This window comes from Vicugna pacos, chromosome 11 (assembly GCF_048564905.1).
Source record: "Vicugna pacos chromosome 11, VicPac4, whole genome shotgun sequence".
Classification (NCBI taxonomy): Eukaryota; Metazoa; Chordata; class Mammalia; order Artiodactyla; family Camelidae; genus Vicugna; species Vicugna pacos.
In genome coordinates, this window is record NC_132997.1 from 84,788,465 (window position 1) to 84,813,764 (window position 25,300).

General features: G+C 32.6%; 1 protein-coding gene across 5 annotated transcripts in view; it reads left to right on the plus strand.

Annotated features, from left to right (window-relative positions):
* Positions 1-25,300, plus strand: part of SHOC2 (SHOC2 leucine rich repeat scaffold protein) — an 81,943-nt gene that overhangs the window by 48,469 nt on the left and 8,174 nt on the right. For all 5 annotated transcript variants that reach the window (XM_015235949.3, XM_072971868.1, XM_006200206.4 and 2 more), the window contains 3 exons: positions 5,574-5,711; positions 18,761-18,891; positions 23,675-23,863. In XM_015235949.3, coding sequence (XP_015091435.1) covers positions 5,574-5,711; positions 18,761-18,891; positions 23,675-23,863 — 458 coding nt within the window. The remainder of the gene's footprint in view (positions 1-5,573; positions 5,712-18,760; positions 18,892-23,674; positions 23,864-25,300) is intronic.

Below are 25,300 nucleotides of genomic sequence, written 5' to 3' on the forward strand. Positions count from 1 at the left end.
CGTGGATATATTTATCCATAATTCTCCTTTTTTTCTTTTTTTTTGTAATGGTTTGCTGTCAGAGCAGTGCTGGCTTCATATCATAGAATGGGTTGGGAAGTGTTCCTCTTACATGTTTTTGAAGAGTTTGTATAGAATTAGTAATTATTTCTCCAAATGTTTAGGAGAATTGATCAGTCATGCACTTTGGAACTAGGGTTTACTTTGTAGGAAGGTTTTAAATGACTGCTTTACTTAATAGAGACTTATTTGGGTTTTCTGTTTCTTATCTGGCAAAGCGTTTGTCTATTTAATTTGCTGAACATTTTTAACGTCAAGTTTGTAATAGTTCTTTATTTTTTTCTTAAGTTTGTAATATATACTTTGTAATATTCTTCTTTCATTCCTGACACTGGTAATTTGAGTCTTCTCTCCTTACTTGGTAAGTCTGGCTGTAGATGTATAAATTTTATTGGTCTTTAAAAAAAAAAACTGCTTTCGGTTTTATTATTTTTTTCTGTTATTTTCCCTTTTTTTTGTTTTCTACCCTTTATTATCTAGTTCCTTATTACTTTAGATTTCATATGTTCTTTTTTGTCTACTTTCTTAGGTTGATTGATTTTAGATCTTTTCATTATGTAAACGTTGATAGCTATAAACCTCCCTCCAAGTACTATTTTAGCAGCAGCACATAAATTTTGATATGTTGTATTTTCATTATTCTTTAATTCAAAATATTTTCTAACTATCTCTTGTTATTCCCCAATACATGGATAATTTAGCAGTGCACTGTTCAGTTTCCAGGTATTTCAGAGATGTTTTCATATACTTTTTGTCACTGATTTATAAAATATGGTCTGTCTTGGTAAATGTTCTATATGCAGTTGAAAAATATGTGCATTTTGCTGTTATTTTTGGAGCAAAGTCAAGTTGGTTGATAATATTATTCATTTCTTCTATACCCTTACTGATTTTCTGTCTACTTTTTTCTTCAGTTAGAAGTGAGTATTGAAATATCCAACTATAATGGTAGACTGGTCTTGCAGGGGAGGGTATAGCTCAGTGGTAGAGTGCATGCTTAGCATTCACAAGGTCCTAGGTTCAATCCCCAGTACCTCTATAAAAATAAAAATTAATTAAAAAACCTAATTACTTCCCCCCCAAAAATTAAAAATTAAAAAAGTAGGTTTGTCTTTCTCCCATTAGTGCTATTATTTTTTCGTTCTTACAGTTTGAGACTCTGATTGGTTTTATATGTATATACATACACACACATACATATATACATACCTACTTAGGTTTTTTTTTGTGATAAGGCAATGTATCATTGTGGAATATCTATCTTTATCTCTGGTAATATTCCTGCTAGTATTTCTAAATTCTATTTTTATCTGATATGGATACAGCCATATCTTTTCCATACTTACACTTCTGTGTCTTTATATAGTACTTAAAGTGGTTTCTTGTAGGCAGCATATGGTTAGGTCTTGTGTTTTCATCCTGTTCATTTCTGCCTTGAATGAAGGATTTAGACTACTGACATTTAATATAGTTATCAATATGATCAGGTTAAAATCTGTCAGCTGTCTGGCTAATTTCTGTTTGTGCCATTTGTTGCTTTTCCTTTTTCCCCTCATTTCATGCCATCTTTTGGATTGAGTGTTTTTAAATAAATTCCATTTATCTCAACTGTTGCATATTAGTTATACATCTTTGTTACTTTTTTTAGTATCTGCTGTAGTATTTACATATTATAACTTAGCATAGTCTACGTTCATATAATATTATACAACTTTACATGTCTTAAGAACATGTCTTACAGTAGAACACTTCCATTTCTCCCATTCTTTGTGCAATTATCATACAATATATGATGTGTTATTCATATGAAAATATGTTATTCATATGTATTATATATTCATATATTATCAATCCCATAATAATATATTGATATTGTTTTTACTTTAAACTTCATATTTTTTAAGCTTTCCATTTTGAACAAATTTTAGACTTAAAAGAGGAGTTGCAAAACCAATACAGCGGATTCCCATATACCCTTTACCCAACTTCCCCTAATATGAACATTCTACATAACCATTGTACAATGATTAAAACCAAGAAATTAACATAGGTACAATAGTATTAACTAAACTACAAATTTTATTCGGATTTCACCAGTTTTTCCACTAATGTCCTTTTTCTATTTCAAAATCCCACATTTAGTAGTCATAGTCATAGTCTCCCAACCAGTAACAGTCAGAAAGACTGAAAGGAAAGACTGAAGTCTTTTCTGTTTTTCATGACATGGATACCTTTGAAGTGTACTGCTGGGGTATTATATATCACTCATTTTTTTGTTTGTGTCATGTTTTCTCATGACTAGTTTAAGGTTATGCAGTTTTGGTAAGAAAACCACAGAGGTGATTGCCTTTCCCAGTGAATCATACATATCAGGAGATAAATGATGTTGAGATGTCTCATTACTGGTAATTTTGATCTAGACCACTTGGTTATGGTGGTTTCTGCTGTACTTCTTCACTTTGAAGTTAATAATTTTTTCTTTATAATTAAAATTATCTTGGGAAGTACTGATTTTAGACTATGCCAATATCTTGTTTTTCCATAATCTTTTGCTCACTAATTTTAGCATTCACTGGTGATTCTCCTCTGAAACAATTATCACTGTATTCTAATGGTGATTTTTAAAATTTCCCCCACTCCTTTTTCATTTATTAATTGAAATGCTTATATAAAAAGAATTTCTTAAGGAAGAGCTTTCCCTTTTCCCCCATTTGTTTATTCAGTTACCTAATTATATTACTCTGGATTCATTTAGTCTATTCTTTGGGTTCCAAGCCAATATTATTTTTATATTTTTTGGTCAGATTGTTTTAGCTTTGGTTATTGTGAATTCTTTTAGATTGGTTCCTGTGCTTTCTGACATACCATCTTCCTTTTCAGTTATCTTTTAAAGAAATTAAAAAATATAGAAAAAATTCTTTAATACTTACCCATGTATATATCTTTTTACCCAAAGAACTTCCTTTAGTGCATATTGTAGTGCAAGTCTGCTCAGAATGAATTCTGTAGGCTTTTGTTTGTCTGAAAGTCTTCATTTTACTTTCATTTTTGACAGCTATTTTTCCTGGTATAGAATTCTAGTTTGATATTTTTCCTTTTTTTCCCCCCAGTATTTTAAAGATATCTCTCCTGTCTCTTTGTGTTGTTTATTCATTTTTTTCCTTTCCCCCATTTATTTATTCAGTTTATCATGTAATGTTTTCTGCATCTCTGATAATTTTCCTTACTTTGAGGTTGACTTTGTCTGAAATTAATTTAGCTACTCCAGCTTTCTTTTGATTAATGTTAGCATTGTATTTTTTTCTCCATTCCTTTACTTTTAATCCACCTGTGTCTGTAGTTTAAGGGAGTTTTTTTTGAAGACAGTATTTAATGGGTCTTGTTTTTTAATCCACTCTGACAATCTCTGTCTTTTATTTGGTACATATTTGTAACTCATTTTCTATTAATTGAACTTGTTCTTTGTCTCTTGTCTTTCACTACTTTTTTGCCTTTTCTGGTTTCAGTTGAGCGTTTTATGTTATTCCATTTTCTCTCTCCTTAGCATATCATTTATACTTGTTTTAATTTTTTTGTTTGTATGTTTTTATGTATGTATGTATGTATGTATGTATGTATGTGGTTGCCCTGGATTCCGCAGTGTGGATTTATAGCTAATATAAGTCCACCTTCAGATAATGCTATACCATTCATAGGTAGTGTAGGTACCTTGAATATTCCTTCCTCCTGTCCCTTAGGACATTGCTGTCATTCATTTCATTTATCCTTAATGTGTAACCATGCAATATATTGTTGCTATTAATACTTTGAACAAACTGTTACCTGTTAGATCAGTTAAAAATAAGAAAACAAAAGATTTTTATTTTATCTTTATTCCTTCTCTAATGCTCTTCCTTTCTTTATGTAGATCTGTTACTGACCTATATCATTTTTTTTTCTTTCTGAAGAACTTTTTTATTATTTCTTGCAAGACATGTCTGCTGGTGACAAATTTCCTCAATTTCTGTTTGAGAAAGTCTTTATTTCTCCTTTACTTTGAAGGATAATTTCATTGGATACAGACTTTTAGGTTGGTGATTTTTTTTTCTGTCAACACTTTAAATATTTTATTCCATTCTCTTCTTGCTTGCATGGTTACTGAAGAGAAGTCCAATATGTTCTCATCCTTGTTCCTATTTAGGGTAAGGGGTTTTCCCCCTCTACCTTCTTTCAAAATTTTCTCTTTGTCTTTGATTTTCTGTAGTTTGAGTATGATATGCCTAGGTGAAAACAAGAGGGAATTTTTCTTTTATCTTCACATTGAGAACCTGGAGTGTGGGGTTCCTGGAGGTACAACACAAGGATTCTAATTTCTCCACATATTTGCGAACATTTGTCACTTCCTATTTTTTTGATTATAGCTATCCTAGTGGGTATGAAGTGGTATCTCCTCATATTGATTTGCATTTTTTAATGATTAGTGATGTTGGACGTCTTTTCACGTGTTTATTGGCCGTTTGTATACCTTACGAGGAATGTCAAGTCCTTTGCCCACTTTTAGATTGAGTTGTTTCTTGTTTAATTATAGGAGTTCCTTATATATTCTGCATATTAATCCCTTAGCAGGTATATGATTTACAAATATTTCCTCTTATTCTGAGTTACGTTTTCATTCTCTTGATAGCATCCTTTGATGCACATACATTTTAAATTTTGATGAAATCCAATTTACCTATTTTCTCTTTTGTTGCTTATGTTTGTAATATGTTGCTTCATAATATATGCTCTACACCCATTTTTCAGAGTTTTATGCACTTTCCTTGCTCATCTTACTTTTTCAGTATTTCCAACCTCTGCCAAAAAAAAAAAATAGGAAAATCATGAGAGAGCTAATATATCTGTTATAAGTATAAGTTTTTGGATACAGAAAAACACTAAGAATAGTCTAAGTTGCCAATACAGCCCTTTCAGCTAGAGTGAGGAGAAAAATACCTTATTTTCTATCCTTTTGAAGTACTATTAAATGAGGAGTTTTTATTTATGTCTCAATTTATATATTTATAAAACATCAGAACATATGTTTATTTGAGGACATATGTATTTTGACATAGAAGGTGACCCTCAGATTAAACTCAAGGTGTATCTTGATATTATTGTGTTGCATTTGTTTTAAAAAATTAGTGAGCTCTTTTTGAAGTATGGAATATACAAACATAAATGTGGTTGAATTAGTTACTTAAATTTAAAAATATATATAACATTGGTTGATAGTTACAATCAATATTTTAACATTATCAGATGTCTTTTTCTTTTTTTCTTTAGATATAACTGACATAATATTACATTAGCTTCAGGTGTACAACGTAATGACTCAATATTTGTAAGATGTCATTTTCAAATGACAGTTTCAGATTTTTGTGTTTGAATTTTACTTTTTCAGAGAGTACAATAATGATTTAGAAAATGAAGTTTTTCTTTCATTAATATGTTCTTTAATAATTCTTATTAAATTTTTTATGTTGGTCAATTTACAGGTGAATTATGTAACCTCATTACGCTGGATGTAGCTCACAATCAACTTGAACATCTTCCAAAGGAGATTGGAAACTGCACGCAGATAACCAACCTTGACTTGCAGCACAATGAATTGCTAGACCTCCCAGATACTATAGGTATGAGAGGAGAAAAAAGATATTGATCATCATTTATAGCTACTCAGACATTAAAGAGAGTGTTTTTGTTCCATTTTGATAATAAGATTAAAAGGTTAAAATTCAACATTGTCAAAGTGGTTAATCTTCTGAAAGATAGTATTTTAAAATCATTTTTTATTTCTATTTCCTGGCAAAGAAAATAATTAAGTTTTAGGAAATGAGCTCAGTTAATTTATAAAGAAGATAGAATATTGAATCATATGTATATATTTTATAACTGTGCTTAAATTGCAAAATGGGTGTATTTTCTGTTTTTGCTTATTTCAGAATGTTGCATGCCGTTGTGTAGGGTGTGGTCCCATCTTTGCTAAAATAGACCACACTGAAAAAACCATTGCTGTTTAATTTTTAAAACATGGCCAGTATATCTTAGAGTTTGTTCATCTGTAATATTGAGGTACTAAAAGAAGAGATGTCTCAAAGTACAAAGTATGTTTTGAAGACATAGCCAAACTGCAAAAAGTTCAGTTGCACTTACTATGTTCTATATTTATATATTCTTGTTTATTTTTCTAAATGCCCCCAAATTTATACAAACAGTAAAGGGAATTATAAAAAATGTGGGTAATTTTTAGTAATTGGTATGGTATAAGGATACTATAATGTTTACTTTAAAAATTACATCTGTTTCTTAATTTATATAACTTTAGTAATGAATATTTGCAAGATTCTATTACTAAATCATATGAGGTCTCTGATGATGTTACCTTTCTCCAGAAGGACTTTTGTTTGCTTCTGTCAGGTACCTAGGGTGACCACTTCAAACCATCCATGTTCTAAGGATTGAGATTTCACTGGTTCCCCTAAGTGATTCAGAGGCAAGCTGCAGACTAATTGGAGGCCTGTTTTAATTCCAGTTCACCCCTTGCACTAGGGTGCAGCCCTGTCAGCTCCCAGTTGATACTGATTACTAGATACCCCACCCTTGGCAGGCTCTAGATTTTGACTGGTGGCAGAAATATGCCTTAGCCTTTCAGCTGCATCTTCTAGTTAGGCAAGTGCTCTAAGGACAAAATCTTCAGTGTTTTGCTTGTTTCTGGGTCCCCAGCTGGTTTCTGGGCTAGTAATTTTAGTCATCTTGTTAGCATTTGATTTTTGTTTGAGAATTGTTTGTAGTTTTCTTCAGTGGGAGGGTTTGCTTGAATTACCTAGTCTACCATTACTTGAAACAGAAGCAATTGTTAAGGAATTTTTTAGTAAGTTATAATAGACTGTCTTTGGTTACTTTGCAACAATTCACAGAAAAGTAATGAGACTTCAAGATACGACAGCTAGCCATTAGAACCTGTATCTTTCTGATTCATGTCCCCTAGAATCTAGAACAAAAAGAAAAACAAAATAAATTAAAAAAAAGTCATGGGCAACAGGACTAGAAATTCTAGAAAGAGAGCAGAGGTAAGACAGTGAAGAAGCTAATAAAATATAATTTTATAATATTTCTCTGAACTTCACAAAAATCCAGACAAAAGGATTGAAATTGTTTACAAAGAAGAAATTAAAAAGATCCATTCTTGTAGAAGTTTCAGAAATTAGATTTACTTATTTTGAATAAACAATATATTCACACATAATGTTATAAAACCTGTCCTTGTCTAGTTTCAGTTTCAGGTTAATGCTGGCCACATGTGAGGAAGGGGATACTTCTTAGCTTTCTTCAATTTTTGGAACAGTTTGTATAAAATTGGCATTATTTCTTCCTTTAATATTTGGTAAAATTTATTGGTGCAGCCACCTGGGTCAGGACTTTTCTTTGTAGGAATGTTTTAAAAAAACTGTTTCAATGTCTTTGATAGACATTGGGCTATTCAAATTACCACTTTCTTCTTGAGAAAACTTGCCATTGGTGTCTTTCCAGGAATGTGTCCATTTCATTTAAATTGTCACATTTAATGGGCATAAAATTGTTCATAATATTTCCTTATTATTTTAATATCTATAGAACTTATGGTAATGCCACTTCTCTCATTCTGGACATTGTTAACTTGTATCTTCTCTTTCTCTTTTCCTTAATCAGTATGGTTAGAAGTTTATCAATTTTATCAGTTTTATTGATTGAGTATTGATCTTCTCTATTATTTCTCTGGTTTTTATTTCATTGATTTCCACTTTTACCTGTAGTATTCTTTCATCTGCTTACTTTTCTTTTTCTAGTTTCTTATGGTGGAAGCTTGAGATTATTGATTTGAGACCTTTCTTTTCTTCTCATATAGGCATTTTGTGCAATAAATTTACTCCTACATACTGCTTTAGCAGAATCCTACAAATTGTGACATGTGTTTTCTTTTTTGTTTTGTTCAAAATATTTTCTAATTTACTTTTTTGTTTTCTGTGATCTGTTTTACTTAGTATCGTGTTATTTAGTTCCCAACATCTGACAATTTTCCAAGGGTCTTTCTGTTACTGATTTCTAATTTAATTCCACTGTGGTCAAGAACATACTTTGTGTGACTTGAAACATTTAAATTTATAGAGACTTATTTTGTGGCTCAGTTTATGGTCCATCTTGATAAGTATTCCATGTGCAACTGAACGTGTATTCTACTTCTGTTGAGTGGAGTAACATAGGTAAGGCAATGAGTGAATTTATTCTAATTCTACTACCTGCCCTTTTGGTCTCTTTTTCTCCTAATTTTTACCAGCTACGTTGTCAGGACATGGAACATTAATGGTGTATCTTGTTATGCCAGTCTCTATTTTTGTTTGAATCCTAATATTCATCAACAGTACTGTTGCCATAGTTGCCTAAATCTTCTCTTGGTTGGCTGAAGTCAGTTTTCCAGAAGTTTTCTCAGTAATGGTTCATGAGCAGTAGTTCCCTAGTTCTTGTATGTTTGTAACCTTTAGACTTAAAAGAACAGTTTGGAGGGATATAAAAATCATTGGATTCAACTTCTTTTTCTTGAGCATCTTAGAAGAACTAAGAGGTAGTTCTGTTGTCTTCTGGAATTGAATGGACAAAAGTACGAGGCCGGTCTAATTTTTTTTTTTTCCATTGTAAGTGACTTAATCTTTTTGCCTGGCCACCCAAAGTGTTACTTCTTTATTTCTGAAGTTTAAGAACTCTATTATATTTCTCAGTGTTGATCTTTCTGGGCCACTTTGCCTGGAATACTCTGAGCCAATTCAACGTACAGGTTTAATTTTTATTTCAATACAGTTTTCTTGAATTACATATTGACATATTTACTTTGTGGTGTGTTCTTACATTGATATATGTCTGTAAGTTTGCTTGTTTTGAACAACCAACTGATCAGAATAGTAAAGGAGAAAAAGAATAATACATAATCTTAACATGATCAGTTTTCAGTAGAATGTCACATAAAAACACTTAAAAAAACTTCTTTTGTAAAATTAAAGGCTTGCTCTGTCTTAGAAATAAAGTAAAGATTGTTTACTCTAGCATGTCAGACAGGGGAATGGAAATTAAAGATGCTTGAGATATTATAAAATTACCTCTCATTGATGCTTAATTATTGTGCATGTCTTAGGATATGTAGACGCAAATACTTTATTGTTCCTTGAACATAACAGGGAAGTTTTAGCCTCAGGGTCTTCATACCTCTCAGTTTCTCTGCTTAGAAGTTTTTTTCTCCTAAATATACACATAATTTCCTCTACTCCTTCAACTGATCAAATGGATGTATAAAGTTCTATAAAGGGCATGATCATCAGCCCTGTCTTACTCTCAAATAGTCTTAACAACATTTTGTTATTTAATGTTTTATGCATGGGTCTGTTAATCCCTACCTTGTTAAATAACTGTCAAAGGGGGATGCAATTAAAGTATTAAAATGAATAGTCTTGGCAAACAGAGGAAGCCCTATAGGTGGTGGACAATAAAGTCTTCCAGTTGCTCAGACTAGGGTCCTTTGGATTCACTTCCTCTCACAAAGGGTAACTTCTCCATGTACCCTTTTTTCTCCTGGCTTTCTTAATTTTACATTTCTTTTCTCTCTTCTATCAGAAGTAATTCTTTTGTATTTCAAGTGTGTTTATTAATATGAAAATATTTCACTTCATTATTAATCTCTAGTAGTTGAGATGTTATCTCAGAATAACACAAGTGCCTCGTTTCCAGCACATTCTACATGGTCAGATCACAACTGTGTATTAGAAATCAATAAGAACCAAAACATTAACAATAATAAAAATTTGAAGTATTTTATTTCTTTTTAATACTCTTTGATAGCTGTCAACGGAGTACAGCTGTTACTCCAAATAACAGCAAGGTGAATAGGTAATGTTTATTGACATTTTAATAATACTGTAGTCATTTATCATATACCATGTTTATCAAAATAATTATTTTTGCCTTTCTTCACCCCTCTCATCCCCCATATTTTGATTATATAGCTGAATGAGATTTGATGAGAAATCTGAACACTTGGGTATCGTTATCGTCTGTTACAAATCTCAACAGTCTGAATTGACCTTTGTTGTTCTCCCTTTAATCTATTGGAAAAGAACAATTCATCCCAAAGTGTTAGTGACAAATGTATTTGAATATAGTTCTCCTGATACTTTTCCTCTTTTTTCCTGGTCTTCTTGAAAAGTACAACTTAAAATGAAAAACAAACCAAAAAACCAGTGCCTATCCTGGAGAGTTGGTGCTAGTCCTGCAGCATCTGCCCTGCTCTCTTTTACATGCGCTAAAGAAACTTGCTGCCCTAAACTTACAGTTAAATCAAATCTCCTATCACATTGCAATCATTTTTCCAAAAATCACTTTTATTCTTTGCCTTTTCTTTTTTTCTTTTTCTTGTAAGTAGACTGAGATATTTTTACTCCTCTCTTTATTTAACATGAATACTTCTAGGGTGGTTATCACTCCTTGGCAGTAATCACTGCCATTTATTTGAGCAGTGCCAGGATCACTGACAGCTCATAGGATTTGGAGAAGAGGCAGAAGGAAATGAGGAGAGGGGCAGCTGGTTGCAGTTACTTGAAAGAATGCTTAAAAACGTATTTACGGTTTCTCTGATTTAACCATTAGTCTGCCTTGTTGAAGAATAAAAATTGTATTCTCTTTCATCTAAATATTTCTAGTTTAAGAATCAGCGGTAAACTGAAGAAAATATTAAGCTTCTTATAAGAGTTATTTTGTTTCAAACTATGAACCTGATTTCTTAAAGCCTTCTGAGGTCTCTGATGGTTTTATGAAATCAGGGAGAGGAGGGAGGATCTGAAGTAGGAAAAAAATGTTTTATTTTCTATATTTCTTCTTAAAATGAGATAGAGAAATATGCAACAAGACCTTGGCTTCAAGGCTGGAGCACAGAACAATTCACAGAGGTCTTTTTGTTGCGCTTGGCTCTGAAGAAATGTTATAGTAATTATGGATATATCAACAAGCAGAGTTCTAGTAATTTAGTTTTAGGTAATTACAGTGCTGCTTACATATAACAGCTTAACTAGTTTTCTTTCTAAAGGTGGCATTCTTTTGGGTTTTTGACCTTTAATAATTTTTGTATTGCTTGTTTTTCAGTTTCTCAGTTTAATGGTTCTGGAAAAAAATTGTACCTTTGACATTATTTCATCGTTTGAACTTGTGTGTCTTTGCTAATAATTTTTTTTCTACTTTGTTAAAATAAGATCAAGACTATTTGAGTTAGAGTCTTACTTAAAAGTTATATTAAATAAACCTAAAGATGCTGATTATATTTGCTGAAATTGAAAGCATCTAATTTTAATTCATAACCATTTGATGTTTCCATATTTTAAAAATCTGACAGCATAAGAAAGCAAGCTGTCAGAGCGGAGCACAGAGCAACTTACAGTCAAAGTTAAGCACTTAAAAAGCTAAATGCCAGTGATTGGCAGTGATCAGTCTACATTTATACACAGAAGCTTGGCAACATTGATTTTACATCTTAGTCACAATGGCTCAACATTAAAGCAAGCTATGGCTTGATTTCTAGATTGCAGTTTAGCTTGTGGTTAAAACCACTTATTGAAAGAGGTTAGAGTTGAAACCACTGCAGGGGGTGAATCACAGTAAATGCCAGACTTCTGATGTCAGGTTTTTTTTTTTTTCTTGCATAAGAGAGTATTAATACTTTGTCCTTATTTTTTTCACCTCTTTTATTTTGCTGAGTAATGGATTTTGGCAAAATGTGGACAACTCTCTGAACATACCATGCTCTCAAGAAAGTAACAAATTGTGTGCAAACATGAGTTTCTTTATTAGAAGCACATAGTCTCATAGACATTTTTTAAAGTTCATCTTCTACTCTACCCAAAAAAAGGTACTAATTTCATGTGGCATTTTCACTACATCATTTTCATTTTGTAATTTTTAAATTTTAGAAACCAATTCTGATTTTTAAAATGAGAAACTTATGAGTTATTTTGCTTTTGGAAGGGAAATTTCAGGAATTTGGTTCTATTTCCTGGGTTTGTGAATTGATAAGCATTTAGAATTTGGTTACGATACTAATCTTTGTTACCAGAGAAAGCTTTTGGTTTTCAATGAGAATAAAAACTGGTTAAAATACTGTATTTGTCTACTGTTCTACTGTAAACAGTGATTGAGGCATGTCAGTTGATGGAGCAAAAGTATGCAGACCTTCCACTATTAACAAGCCCTTTCCTCTTCTGGCAGATTTCAAAAACCCCTTGGTGAATGCTTCAGCCATTTTATTACAATGGGACAGCTTCCATAGGGAAAGCAGTGGTATGAAGAGGAGAAAGAGATGGACTTATTTACTTCCAGTTCTCTTCTCTTCTCTTTTTTTTTTTTTTAAGATTGACTGCCTTTTTTAATCTTCAACTTTGTACTGCAAATTAAAATTGTGTAAGATTTTGATGTTCTTTGTATCACACATTATCACTGCTTGTAGGAAGATTTCCACCTTTACCAGTTTTGTTTTAGCTATGGTGACCATGGGCATGGGATAGTCAAGTGATGAAATAATTGATACCTTCCTTCCCTCCCAATTTTGAAAGGATGTAACATAGGCACTGCCCTCCATGGTGGGAAAGAAATTGCTATAGCCTAGTGGTACTATATCAAGATTTAAAATATTTCTGTCTTTTGAGACAGAAAATATTTTCACAAGTGCACAAAGATATATAAGGATGTTCATTAGAGAATTCCTTTTTAAAAATTAAAAACAAATTCTGTCAATTGGAGAATGATTAAATAGATAATGGTACATGTATCATAGAATATAATGGTTAAATAAAATAAAGCTATATTTACTCACAAGAAAATATTTCTATGGCCAGCTATATGGAGGGAAGTGTCTATAGAATGATCCCATTTATATAAAAACAAACATTGCAGACATTAAAAAACAAACCCTGTATATGTTTAAGTAAATGCTTAGAGAGAAATCTCAATAGGTACATATTAGACTACAAACCATTGTTATCTAGGGAAGAGAGCAAGATATATTTATATATTTTGTAATTAAATTGTTTGGTAGGATGGGGGGAGTACAAAGAGTTGGAATAGTTAGTTTTCTGGCTGATATCCAAAAATGGGCTGCTTAGAAGTTGGGTATCCCAGAAAAAGTTATTGCAAATATTTGTAGAAAAACTAGTTTGTATTCAGATAGACTAGGCAAGTCTGATTATGTATTTTTTAATTGTGTCCAGTTCAAGTCTGTGTTTTGTAGACATGCTATTTTATAAAGTGAGAATGGGTCAAGGAAAAGAGATTTTTATGAGCTTTTGATATAATTTTAAGTTCTTGCATCTTGTTTTTAATGGAAAGGAGGACAAATAGTGAAATATTTTAGCTTCTATACTTAGTAAGAAAGTATGAATGAATGCCTGCTGTGTGTTTAGCACTGAAACATATTCTATGGGGATATGTAAATACATAGCAAGCTCCCTCACTTAAAGTGTTTTCAGTCTGTTGAGGGAGATAGCTAACTAATCCATGAAACAACTAAGAACATAAGACTATAAGAATATAAGTAAATGCCAGTGTATGATGAAAACAATATGTGGCCATGAGTTCAGTTTATAGGGAGATCATTAAGATACTGATAGAATGGCCAGGGAAAGCCTCATGAACAAATGTGCTGGACTCAGTATGGAATAAAAAGTGTATTCTGTGAGCAAGACATCATGGACAGTCAAACAGCATGGAGGCAAGAATGAACATATCATGCTTCTGTGTTGAGAGGAAACAAGCTAATTGGAGCAAAGTCAGTGAAATTCCTGAACAATGATTACTTGATAAGGAGCCAACTGAGTTTGATTCTAGCTCTGTCATTAACTAGTTGGTGACTTTGACATCTATCTTATGCTGAAGTCCATGCAGATTACTCTCAGATGACTCTTACTGCTGCTGCTTTGGTTATCTTTCTCATCTCTTGTCTTTTTTATCAAGGTCGTTATCTAAAACTTCAAACCACTCTACTCTGTTTTTTCACAGCATAGCTCATATCCTCACTGTATGAAGAAGATTAGCCTTACAATGTAAAGTGACCAAACATCTTAGTATAAAACAGCTCCATGATTTAAAATATCCACTCAAAAAGAGGATGGTATAAAAAATTACAATTTAAGAAAAAAATGATAATATTTTTAAGAGGTACAGAATATAAAATATAGAAATACCTTAGAACCAAATCATGTTTTGAAGATCTGTTACATACCAGTCATTGTGCTAAGTATCTTACACACAGTGTATTTAATCCTTAGAGCAACCCTGTCAGATATTTGGCATTATCCATACTTTATGGATGAAGAAATAGATTCAGTTAAGAAACTTGCCCAGTGTCACATAGATACTATAATATCCTTGGTTTTTCTATTACACTGTGATTGATGCCTCCAATTTAAATAATTATTCATCTGTTTTGAATAAAATAGATCCCCATCTTTTGCTATTAGAAATATGACTGTAAATTAACATATTTCATCCTGAAGCAGATTATTTTTTGCCAGCCTAACTTCTAAGTAACATTTATATCATAGTCAATGTCATAGCGCAGTGATAGCAATAGTAAATACTACTGTTGCCCTTGTTACTGACCTCTAAATTCTCTGGAGCTTTGGAAGGTCTTCTAATCCTCTGCTTGTTTTTTTTCCCTCCCCTCCAAAATTGACACATCTCATTAGAGTGTTATCAGAAAGACACTAGTGAAACATTCTTAGTTAATTTAGAAAGTACTTTAAAGACAAAATTGTTTGTCTTTGCTAAGTGGTATTTATTTTTGCTTTTTAATTCAATTTTATGCCTATTGGGATCTTAATGAATCAGAACCAGCAAGCTCTTGGCCCAGTTTCCAAATACTCCTGTAAGGAAGTAAGTAAATGAATAGAATAGTTCTAATAGCAGCAATTGAAATGGTTGCTAAGTTTTTCTGCATTAAGTTGGCTAGACTTATGGTGTGGAATTATCAGAGTATTTCCAATATCAGTAACTAATTCTTACCTTGAAAATGTAAAGGGTAAAAATTAGCTCCATTTAGTCATTTCTTAGAACTTTAATCACTCATTTCTTCAGCAAGAGGGAGGGCAGCAAAGGAGTATAACTAGATAAGAGTTATGAGGCATGGTGACTGGCTTTCTAGCTTTTAAGGCTTATACTATAGGATAATGTATGTTTTCTACAAGCATTGGGGTAATGTATCTAAGAAAGAAAATTATTCATACAACTTCTTGAAAGATGGTCAAAGCAAAAAGAAAGAGATAAACATCAAAAAGTTGCTGCAAGTTGAAAGGCATCAAAATATTTTTCTCCACAAAGTTAAGTATGACCAGGCATCCACTTCTACACAGGCATACCTTGGAGGTGTTGCAGGTTTCATTCCAGACCACTGCAGCAAAACTGGTATCTCAGTAAAGTGAGACACACAAATTTTTTGGTTTCCCAGTGCATATAAAAGTTATGTTTATACAATACTGTAGTCTGTAAAGTGTGCGATAGCATTATGTCTGAAAAAACAATGTATATAACTTAATTAAAAATACTTTATTGATTAAAAAATGCTAACATCGTCATGAGTCTTAAGGGTCTTGCCTTGATGTTGATGGCTCCTGACTGATCAAGGTGGTGTTTGCTGAAGGCTGAGGTGGCTGTGGCAATTTCTTAAAATAAGACAACAGTGAAGTTTGCTGTGTTGATTGACTCCCCCTTTCTATACAACGTAGTATTTTACCTATGATAGTATTTCTTTCAAAATTGGAGTCAGTCTTCTCAAACCTTGCCACTGCTTTGTCAACTAAGCTTACATAATATTCTAAATTCTTTGTTGTCATTTCAACAGTTTTCACAGCATCTTCACCAAGAGTAGTTCCCATCTCAAAAAACCACTTTCTTTGCTCACTCATAGGAAGCAATTCCTCATCCTTAGAAGTTTTATTTTTGAGAGATTGCAGCAGTTCAGTCACATCTTCAGACTCCACTTCTGGATCTCTTTCTATTTCTACCACATCTGCAGTGACTTACTCCACTGAAGTCTTGGACCCCTCAACGGCATCCATGAGGGTTGGAATCAACTTCCTCCAAACTCCTGTTAATGTTGATATTTTGACCTCTTCCCATGAATCATGAATGTTCTTAATGACACCTAGAATGGTAAATCCTTTTCAGAACGTTTTCAGTTTACTTGGCCCAGATCCATTAGAGGAATCACTATCTATGGCAGCTTTAGCCTTATGAAATGGATTTCTTAAATACTGAGGCTTGAAAGTCAAAGTTACTCCTTGATCCATGGGATACAGAATGATTATTTTGTTAATAGGCATGAAAACAACATTAATCTCATAATCTCCACCTCATTATAATCTCCAAAGACTAGGTGCTTTGTCAGTGAATAGTAACATTTTGAAAAGAATCTTTTTTTGAGCAGTAGGTCTTAAACTAGTGACTTAAAGTATTCAGTAAAGCATATTGTCAACGGGTTGCTGTCATTTCAGGGTTTGTTGTTCCGTTTGTAGAGCACAGGTGGAATATGATTTATTGTGATTCTTAAGGGCCCTAGGTTTGTCATAATTGGCTTCAACTTAAAGTCACCAGCTGCACTAGCCCCTAACAAGAGAGTCAGTCTGCCTGAAACTTTGAAGCCAAGCATTGACTTCTCCTCTTTAGCTGTGAAAGTCCTAGATGGCATCTTCTTTTAATATAAGGCTGTTTTGTCTACATTCAAAACCTGTTGTTTAGTGTAGCCACCTTCATTAATTATCTTAGCTACATCTTCTGGATGACTTGGTGCAGCTTCTACATCATCACTTGCTGCTTCACCTTGACTTTTAGGTTATGGAGATGGCTTCTTATACATCATGAACCAACCTCAGCTGGCTTCTAACTTTTCTTCTGCGGCTTCCTCACCTCTCTCAACCTTCATAGAATTAAAGAGAGTTAGGGCCCTGCTCTGGATGAGGTTTAAATGAAGTTGTAGCTGGTTTGATCTTCTATCTAGAACACTAAAACTTTTTTCATGTCAGCAATAAGGCTGTTTTCCTTTTTATCATTCATATATTCACTGGAGTAGCATTTTAATTTCCTTCAAGAACTTTTTCCTTTGCATTCACAACTTGGCTGTTTGGTGCAAGAGGCGTAACTTTCAACCTATCTTGGCTTTCAACATTGCCTTCCCCACTACAATTAATCATTTCTAAATTTTGATTTAGAGAGTCATGCAACTCTTCCTTTCACAATAGTTAGAGGCCACTGCAGGGTTACTGACTGGCATAATTTCAATATTGTTGCATCTCAGAGGAGAGAGAGACAGGGGAGCAGCTGGTCAGTGGAGCAGTCAGAATACACGCAGCATTAATCAATTAAATTCACTGTCTTGCTGATACCCCCAAAACAATTATAGTATTAACATCAAAGATCACAGATCACCATAACAAGTATGATAATAATAGAAACGTTTGAAATATAGCGCGAATTACCAATTACAGAGACACTAAGTGAGCAAATGCTATTAGAAAAATGACACAAATAGACTTGCTCAATGCAGGGTTGCCATGAACCTTCAGTGCATTAAAAATGCCACATCTGTGAAGCACAAAAAAGTGAAGTGCAAAGAAAGTATTCCTGTAATTTCTAACACTGGTAATACTGTTTAATTTAAAACTAGAGGCTACATTTGACATTTTAACCTGTTTTAAAAATGTTACAGCAACAACTGCAATTTGAAATCAGAAAAGAAATTAATGAACCATGACAGTGAAATACATTGAACTAAATTCTCATTACTCTTACCTTTTTTTGGTATTAAAATGAACTTTTAAAAGATGTATATTGTTTGGAAAGTTAAATTTGATTTAAACCTTTTATGATAGTAGATACCATTTTCATCTGTGTAGGTTACATGTAACTTGCCATGTAGTCTTGACAATAAAACTAGAAAATGCCTATTTTTCTGCACTGCTTTTTTAGGTATTCAGTAGGGCAAATTTGTGTTCAAGCTGGATATCTATGCTTGGATAATAGGAGAGATTATAACTTTCACTTCTGTTTGCAATTAAAAAAATTATTTTGGGAAACTTTTTACCATCAGGTTAACTTTTCAAAGAAATTTTGGAATGCTTATATTTAAATTCATGGAAAATATTGAACCTTTCTGATCTTACAAAATAATTGTGCATCTTATATGTTGAAATTTTAGAAATTTGGAAATTTTAGAATTTTTTTAGAAATTCTAAAATTCATTTTAGAAATTTAGAAATTTCTTCAGAATTACATGTCTATTTTTATATATAACCACTTGTTCTATATTTGATCATCATCACATAGATGCAAATGGGATAACTATTATAAATTAAAACTATCCACTACTTTTGATGTTATTCAATTAGGCCTTATCTAAAGGTTAATGTTATTAAAATATGCCAATACTTTCTAATAATTCATTTTTAAAAAAGTGATTTCAATTTCATCCTAATAAGAGTGTAATATGTAGTTTCTTGGTACTAGAAGTTAAGAATCTTGCTGAAATAGTGCTTCAGAGTAATTCATAAATACCTGGTTCATAGCCTGAGACAGTGACAGGCTCATCAGATTTTTAAAAAATGAATTCCCCATTTTGTGTTCACAGGAAACCTGTCCAGTTTAAGTCGTCTTGGTCTGAGATATAACAGACTGTCTGCAATACCCAGATCATTGGCCAAATGCAGTGCACTTGAAGAATTAAATTTAGAGAACAATAACATTTCTACTTTACCAGAGGTAAGAAGTGGATTGTGTAAACTTTTTTTTTTTTAAATATACGTTTGGGTTTTGTTGTTGTTGTTTGTTTGGGGGGGAAGGTAATTAGGTTTATTTATTTACTTATTTAGTTTAATGGAGGTACTGGGGATTGAACCGGGAACTTCATGCATGGTAGGCATGCACTCTACCACTGAGCTATACACTCTCCCCTTGTGTAAATTGTTGAAACAAATCTGCAAGATAATGAAGGGAAAACTAGTCAGTCTTTACAACCGGGTAAATAATTTGATGATTGAGATTGCTTAAATAATGGGTATGCTGTGGACATATAGCCCACCACTAAGATAAAAATTCCAAAGAAGAAAGAGTATGTGTAACTATGGGAACAGAAACCAAGGTGGAAAATCACCCTGTAGCACCATGTAAATCTTTTTTATGTTATTTGGGACTTGACAATAAAAGCTATTATGGAAAAGTTGAATGGCGGGTTTTAAAGCTCAACTACACCAACCCAGTTCAGTTATAAAAAAAGATACTGTAGAAAGATGATAAGTGAAAAGAATAGACTACATAGAATGCACTTTTTATTATCAAGATTAATACTAGCTGCAACCTTCCTGACCCAAATTATTACCCTGTTTATAGAGTAATATTAAATCCTGTTCAGCATATACCAGTTACCAAAATCTGTTATTTTTTTAACACATTATTTTAAATTTGGATTTTATTGGTCCTATTAGAAAAATATTTTCACTTACTTCGCTTACAGATTAATTGGGCAAGATGCAATACTTTTTTAAAAATTGTCTTTCTTAACTTTGTCTTACTCTTACCTTTTCTTGTTTTGTTACCTACTGTTGTAGCACACACAACAACTTGTATATTTCCTTGTAGTTATTCGAGCATAATATCTTACAGCAGTATTCTAACAACTAAAAGAAAGAAATTGTGGATTTATGGATTGATTGAACTTTGCAAAATCTTTTTTTCTAATAATTAAAATTATCTTATAGAAGTGGCCCTATTATGTTTAGGCTATTATTGATTTTCCCAAGTTTATGTGTATTTGAATTAAGAATAAAGGTGCTTTTCACATTTGACTTTCCTTTATGATTAGCTTACCGCATTCTGTTGATTATTATTTTGTAGTTGACTTTATTCCTTTGATAACTATGTAAGTTTAAAAAGCTAAAGATTAATCTGTTCTTAGAAACAATAATTAGTACATATATGTAAACTAAAAAAAGTGCAATATACTGTCTATATGTATTGACATGCATAATGTGTATGTGCAGTCCAACTGTAATAATTCTACCTAATGAAACTGAAAAAGGAGGGAAAAAAAGAATTTTAACTGTCTATTGTCTATCTAAAGAAAAGTTACTTGGATATTTAACAGTATATATTATGTTTAAAATATGATTTCAGTTGAAGTCTGGGGAAAAAATAAAGTTTCTTTGGATAAATGTTTTTCAGATATATGCTTTGATTTATAATGAACAGTTTGAGTAGGTAAAACTATAGGATTGTAGCAGTTAGTTTATCAAATACATTTATTCAATTGATTTGTTTTCTAGAGATACAGAAATAAAGTAGCACGTATTAATTTGATTCCTATTAATCTGGGTGCTTGGGTTTTCAGAAAACAGCTTGATCAGAGTACAAAAATAAGTTTCTCAGAATTATAGTTTCTAGGTTAGACCAATTCACCAAAGCTACTATGACAGCATCTCACCTGTGGCAAAAGAGTACCATTGTTAGTAGTAGTCTAAGTGGGATAAGGAATAGAATTCACAGAGTGTAGTTATAGCCCTGACAGCTGGGCTGTCTGGATTTTTGTCTTTCTATGAGAGTGGCAATTTAGAATGATCAAAATGGGTGAGGTTCTACTGTTTAATGTCATCCTCTTTTCTAACAGTGTCAGAACCATAAGGCAAATAATTAGCACATTAATTAGACCTTGTTGAGATTCTTTTAGGGTGTGATTTATGAGCTTAAGTAAAACTGACTCCTTTTACAATGTCAGTGTGTCTAAATATAAAGACTGGGTGTATATCAAATTTCACCAAGTGAGAAATTTTAATATTTATATATCCAGTCATACTGTCGTTGAAGGGAAACTAATAATTATGAGGTACTTATTAGGATACAGACATTGTGCTAAGTGTTTCATATATAATATTTTATGACTGAATTAAGTCAGAATTTATTTTCAATAAGAGAATTATAAAGAAGACAGCTCTCTTCAATCTGGCTGTGGAAGAAGAGAGAGTGTGTATGTTTGTGTGTGTGTGCGTTTAAATAGGCCCGTTTTCAGATAGGGAAGCTATGGGGGAGATCCTTGATTGGCCTGGTTCAAATATGGGAAAACATTAAGTTTTATTTAAAAGTAGTCTGTACTTTGGAAGTAGCATATTCCGAATGCAAATGTGTAATTATCTGCATGTAATCACAGTAAGAAAAACAACAAAATCCATTAGATAGCACTTAGTAGACATTCAAGCTGGGCTAGGCAAGAAAAATCAAGAAAGTGGTTTCCACCTGGGACTCATTATATTGCTGAAATCAGAGCTGGCAAAATGAGGATATACTTTTGCATTTGAAGACTATCCAAAAATAGGCTGGTATTAATGTAGACATAAACATAAAAGGAAAAGGAATGTAATAAATTTAAGCACATATGCTCAAGGCATAAGGCTCGGAGCTCTACATGTATTATTCCATTTAAGTCTTAATAATCCTACCAGTTATTGGGGGTATTCTCATCAACTTGGGAAATAAGACTTAAGAGAAGTCATGTTTTTGGCTAAATTTGTCACCTTAAATATTTTTTCTGGGAATATCCTGAGAGATATATTGATTATCTAATTAATTCACCAAAGATCACAACAGTGGTAAGTAGAAGATCTGAGGTGGGAACCCAGACGTGTCTGACTCTAAAGCAATGATAAGCTATCTCAAAGCTTCATAATATGACCTAAGCAGGAAAGGTTGGAGAGCTGCACATTCTTGTTGCCCCTTTTCAAATATCCTCAGATGTTAACATGTTTTCATAGAATATCAGTTTAATAAAGCAAGTCAACTGTAAGAATAATAGAAATAATATTTTTGCCATGAGACTCAGTAGAACTTTATTTTCAGTAAAGCAGGATGTAGACAGTTCTCCCAATTTGAGTGTCATGTAAAGGTTTCTCTTTCTGTGTTTTTTCTTGTTTCTGTTTATAGCAATTAACAAATGTTGAATAGTTTCTTAACATTGATCATAAAGAACAAGTTTCAGTTCACTGTGCAATTACACCTTCAGTTATGCAGCTATCTTACTTCTTCAGCAGGCCTTGCAGATCAGCTGACACCTCAGGTACTAAGTATTCAATTTCCTCATGGTAGACAGCTGAAATTTGAACATTACTTAAAACACACACCTCACAGTGTTTGTTTTCTCCCTGCTTGGGCTTTTACATCAATCCAAAATGTTTTCTTCTACTTCTCTGAGTATTTAAAATTTTTTTCATCCTTTAGGATCTGGCTCCCTCTCAGACTCCTTCCTGCTTTCCCAGTTATTCCAGTATTTCTTCTTTTCTTTGAATTTAAATAAAGAAGGGACTTAAAATTTGAGTACTTATTATAATGCTAGGTATTATAAAGCTATTTATGTATTTTATTTCTTTAAAAAGTCTTCACTACATCCTATAGAACAAGGCATCATTATTTTACAGTGACTAAAACTAAGGTTCAGAGAAATAATTGCTCAGAGTAACAAGCTGCTAAAAGATGGGACCAGGATTCAAAACTATTTTATAGCCTGTACCAGTGTTTCTCAAAAATTAATGAGCATACAGATCACCTGGGAACCTTGTTAAGATTCATAGGATAATTCTGTAGGAGAGGGGCATCAGAGCCCACATTTCTAACAAGCTTCCAGGGAATGCTAACGCTTCCTTGAACCAGACTTTGTATAGCAAGAAGCTATGCTATATAATTTGTTTTCGATTATATACAGTTTTGTATTATTTTCTTTTTCCTGTATGTGTGCTCTATTTCTCTAAATGGAATTTAGTCTTCTTAACGGCAAGGATTCTTTTATAATACCTAAACACCTAGCACTGTGGTTATATGGTGGGAGACCAAAGTAAGAAGGAATGGGTATATGCTAAGTAAATACTTGTTTGATAGATGTATTCCCTCAGAAATTTTACCGTATAGAAAAGCAGAGTATTATACAATATCAGAAAGTATTATTATCTTCTGAATTTAATATTCCTAAAAGGAACCATTAAATCACTGAGTGACAACTTACTCTGCATTATGTCAATCTTAATAATAATTTAGAGAGATAGATACTTAAGGCCTGGACAAGACTGGTCACACAGCAAGTGGCAGAGCCAAGACTCAGACCTAGGACTTTCTGATACCAACTTTTCTGCTTTTATAAAGGTCTCAAACTGGCCACCCATGAAACACCTCTTACCCACAGACGTATTTTCTTTACGTTATAGAGTGTTTTAAATAAGTTGAAGCCAACGCATAAAAATCAGGAGATTTAATATAAGTAAATGAATTCCATGTTTCTTGTAAAATCTGGAAATCTGACTACATTGGCTCCATGTTCCTGCAAGGCAACAATTAGTTAGAGCTGAGTATTCATTCTAGATGAGGCATCACAGAACTGGCCCATCCAGTCTCTGTGATTTGTTACCTGCGAGGCCCTTTGAAGCATTTCTGTTTGGGATTGTTGCTCTGTACTCTACAGAGTAAGTCCTGTTACAGTTCTAATTCTTATGTTTATTTCATTTTTTTACAGAGTCTTTTATCAAGTCTTGTGAAACTGAATAGTTTGACCTTAGCTAGAAATTGCTTCCAGTTATATCCAGTAGGTGGTCCATCTCAGTTTTCCACCATTTATTCCCTCAACATGGAACACAATCGAATCAATAAAATCCCATTTGGAATTTTCTCCAGAGCAAAAGTATTAAGTAAGCTGAATATGAAGGTAAGCTTCTATTTGTATTGGGGGAAAAAACTGCTGTGACTAGTATTACTTCTGCTAGTATTTATGGTTTGTTTTATCAGTGTGGAGAATGGGTACTTGCTTCTTGCTGATGGTTTTGAAACTGATAATGAGGCTAATTCAAGACAATTTGTGTTAGATAACAAATAGCTTAGAACCATACATACTGTTAGCAGTTTGTCTTAAAAAACTCGTGAATGTCCAGAAAAGCATAGTTGTAGGGATATTTATTATAGAGCCTTCTGTTTAATTTGTACTGACTTCTTGGTATTAATAGGGATTTCATTTCTTAAAAGTATTATATCAGTGGAACACTATGAAGCCATTAAAAGTAATACTTTAGAAGAATATTAAATACCAGTTGAAATATACTTAATTTATTACATAGGACGAAGTTAAGCATATAAGATTCTCTTTGCATACGTTGTTTTTAAAAGCTGTTTTTAATGTGTTCAATTACATATTAAATAACTATAGATATTATATGCATACATATGGCCAGTGTTTACCAAAATATGTTTATCTTTGAATATCAGAACTATTTATGGGTAGGCACTTCTTTTTCTGTCTTTTTAAACTGAAGTATAATTGACATTCAACATTATATTAGTTTCAGACGTACAATATAATGATTTGATATTTGTATATATTGTTAAATGATCACCACAGTAAGTCTAGTTAACATCCATCAGCATACATAGTTGGAGATTTTTTTTCCTTGTAATGGGAACTTTTAAGATTTGCTCTCAGCAACTTTCAAATATGCAATGCAATATTATTAACTATAGTCACCTTGCTGTACATTGACTTATTTATTTTATAACTAGAAGTCTGTACCTTTTGACTCTCTTCATCTATTTCATCCACTCTCTACCCACTGCCTCTGGCAACAACCAGTATGTTCTTTGTATCTATGAGCTTGGTTTTTGTGGTTGGTGGTTTGTTTTAGGTTACACATATAAGTGAGATCATATGATATTTATCTTTCTTTCTCTGACTTATTTCACTTAGCATAATGCCCTCATCCATGTCCTCAACAAGTGAGAATGGATAGTATTCCATTGTATACACATACTGCATCTTTATCCATTGATTCATTCATGGACACTTAGGTTGTTTCCATATCTTGGCTATTGTAAATAATATTGTAGTGAATGTGAGGATGCATATTTCTTTTTGAGTTAGTGTTTTCATTTTCTTTGGAAAAATACCTGGGAATGGAATTGCTGTATCATATGGTAGTTCTATTTTTAATTTTTTTAAGGAACCTCCATACTGTTTTCCATAGTGGCTGACCATTTACATTCTCACCAACAGTACACAAGGGTTCCTTTTTTTTCACATTCTCACCAGCACTTGTTATTTCTTGTCTTTTTGACAGTAACCATTCTGACAGGTATGAGGTGATATCTCATTGTG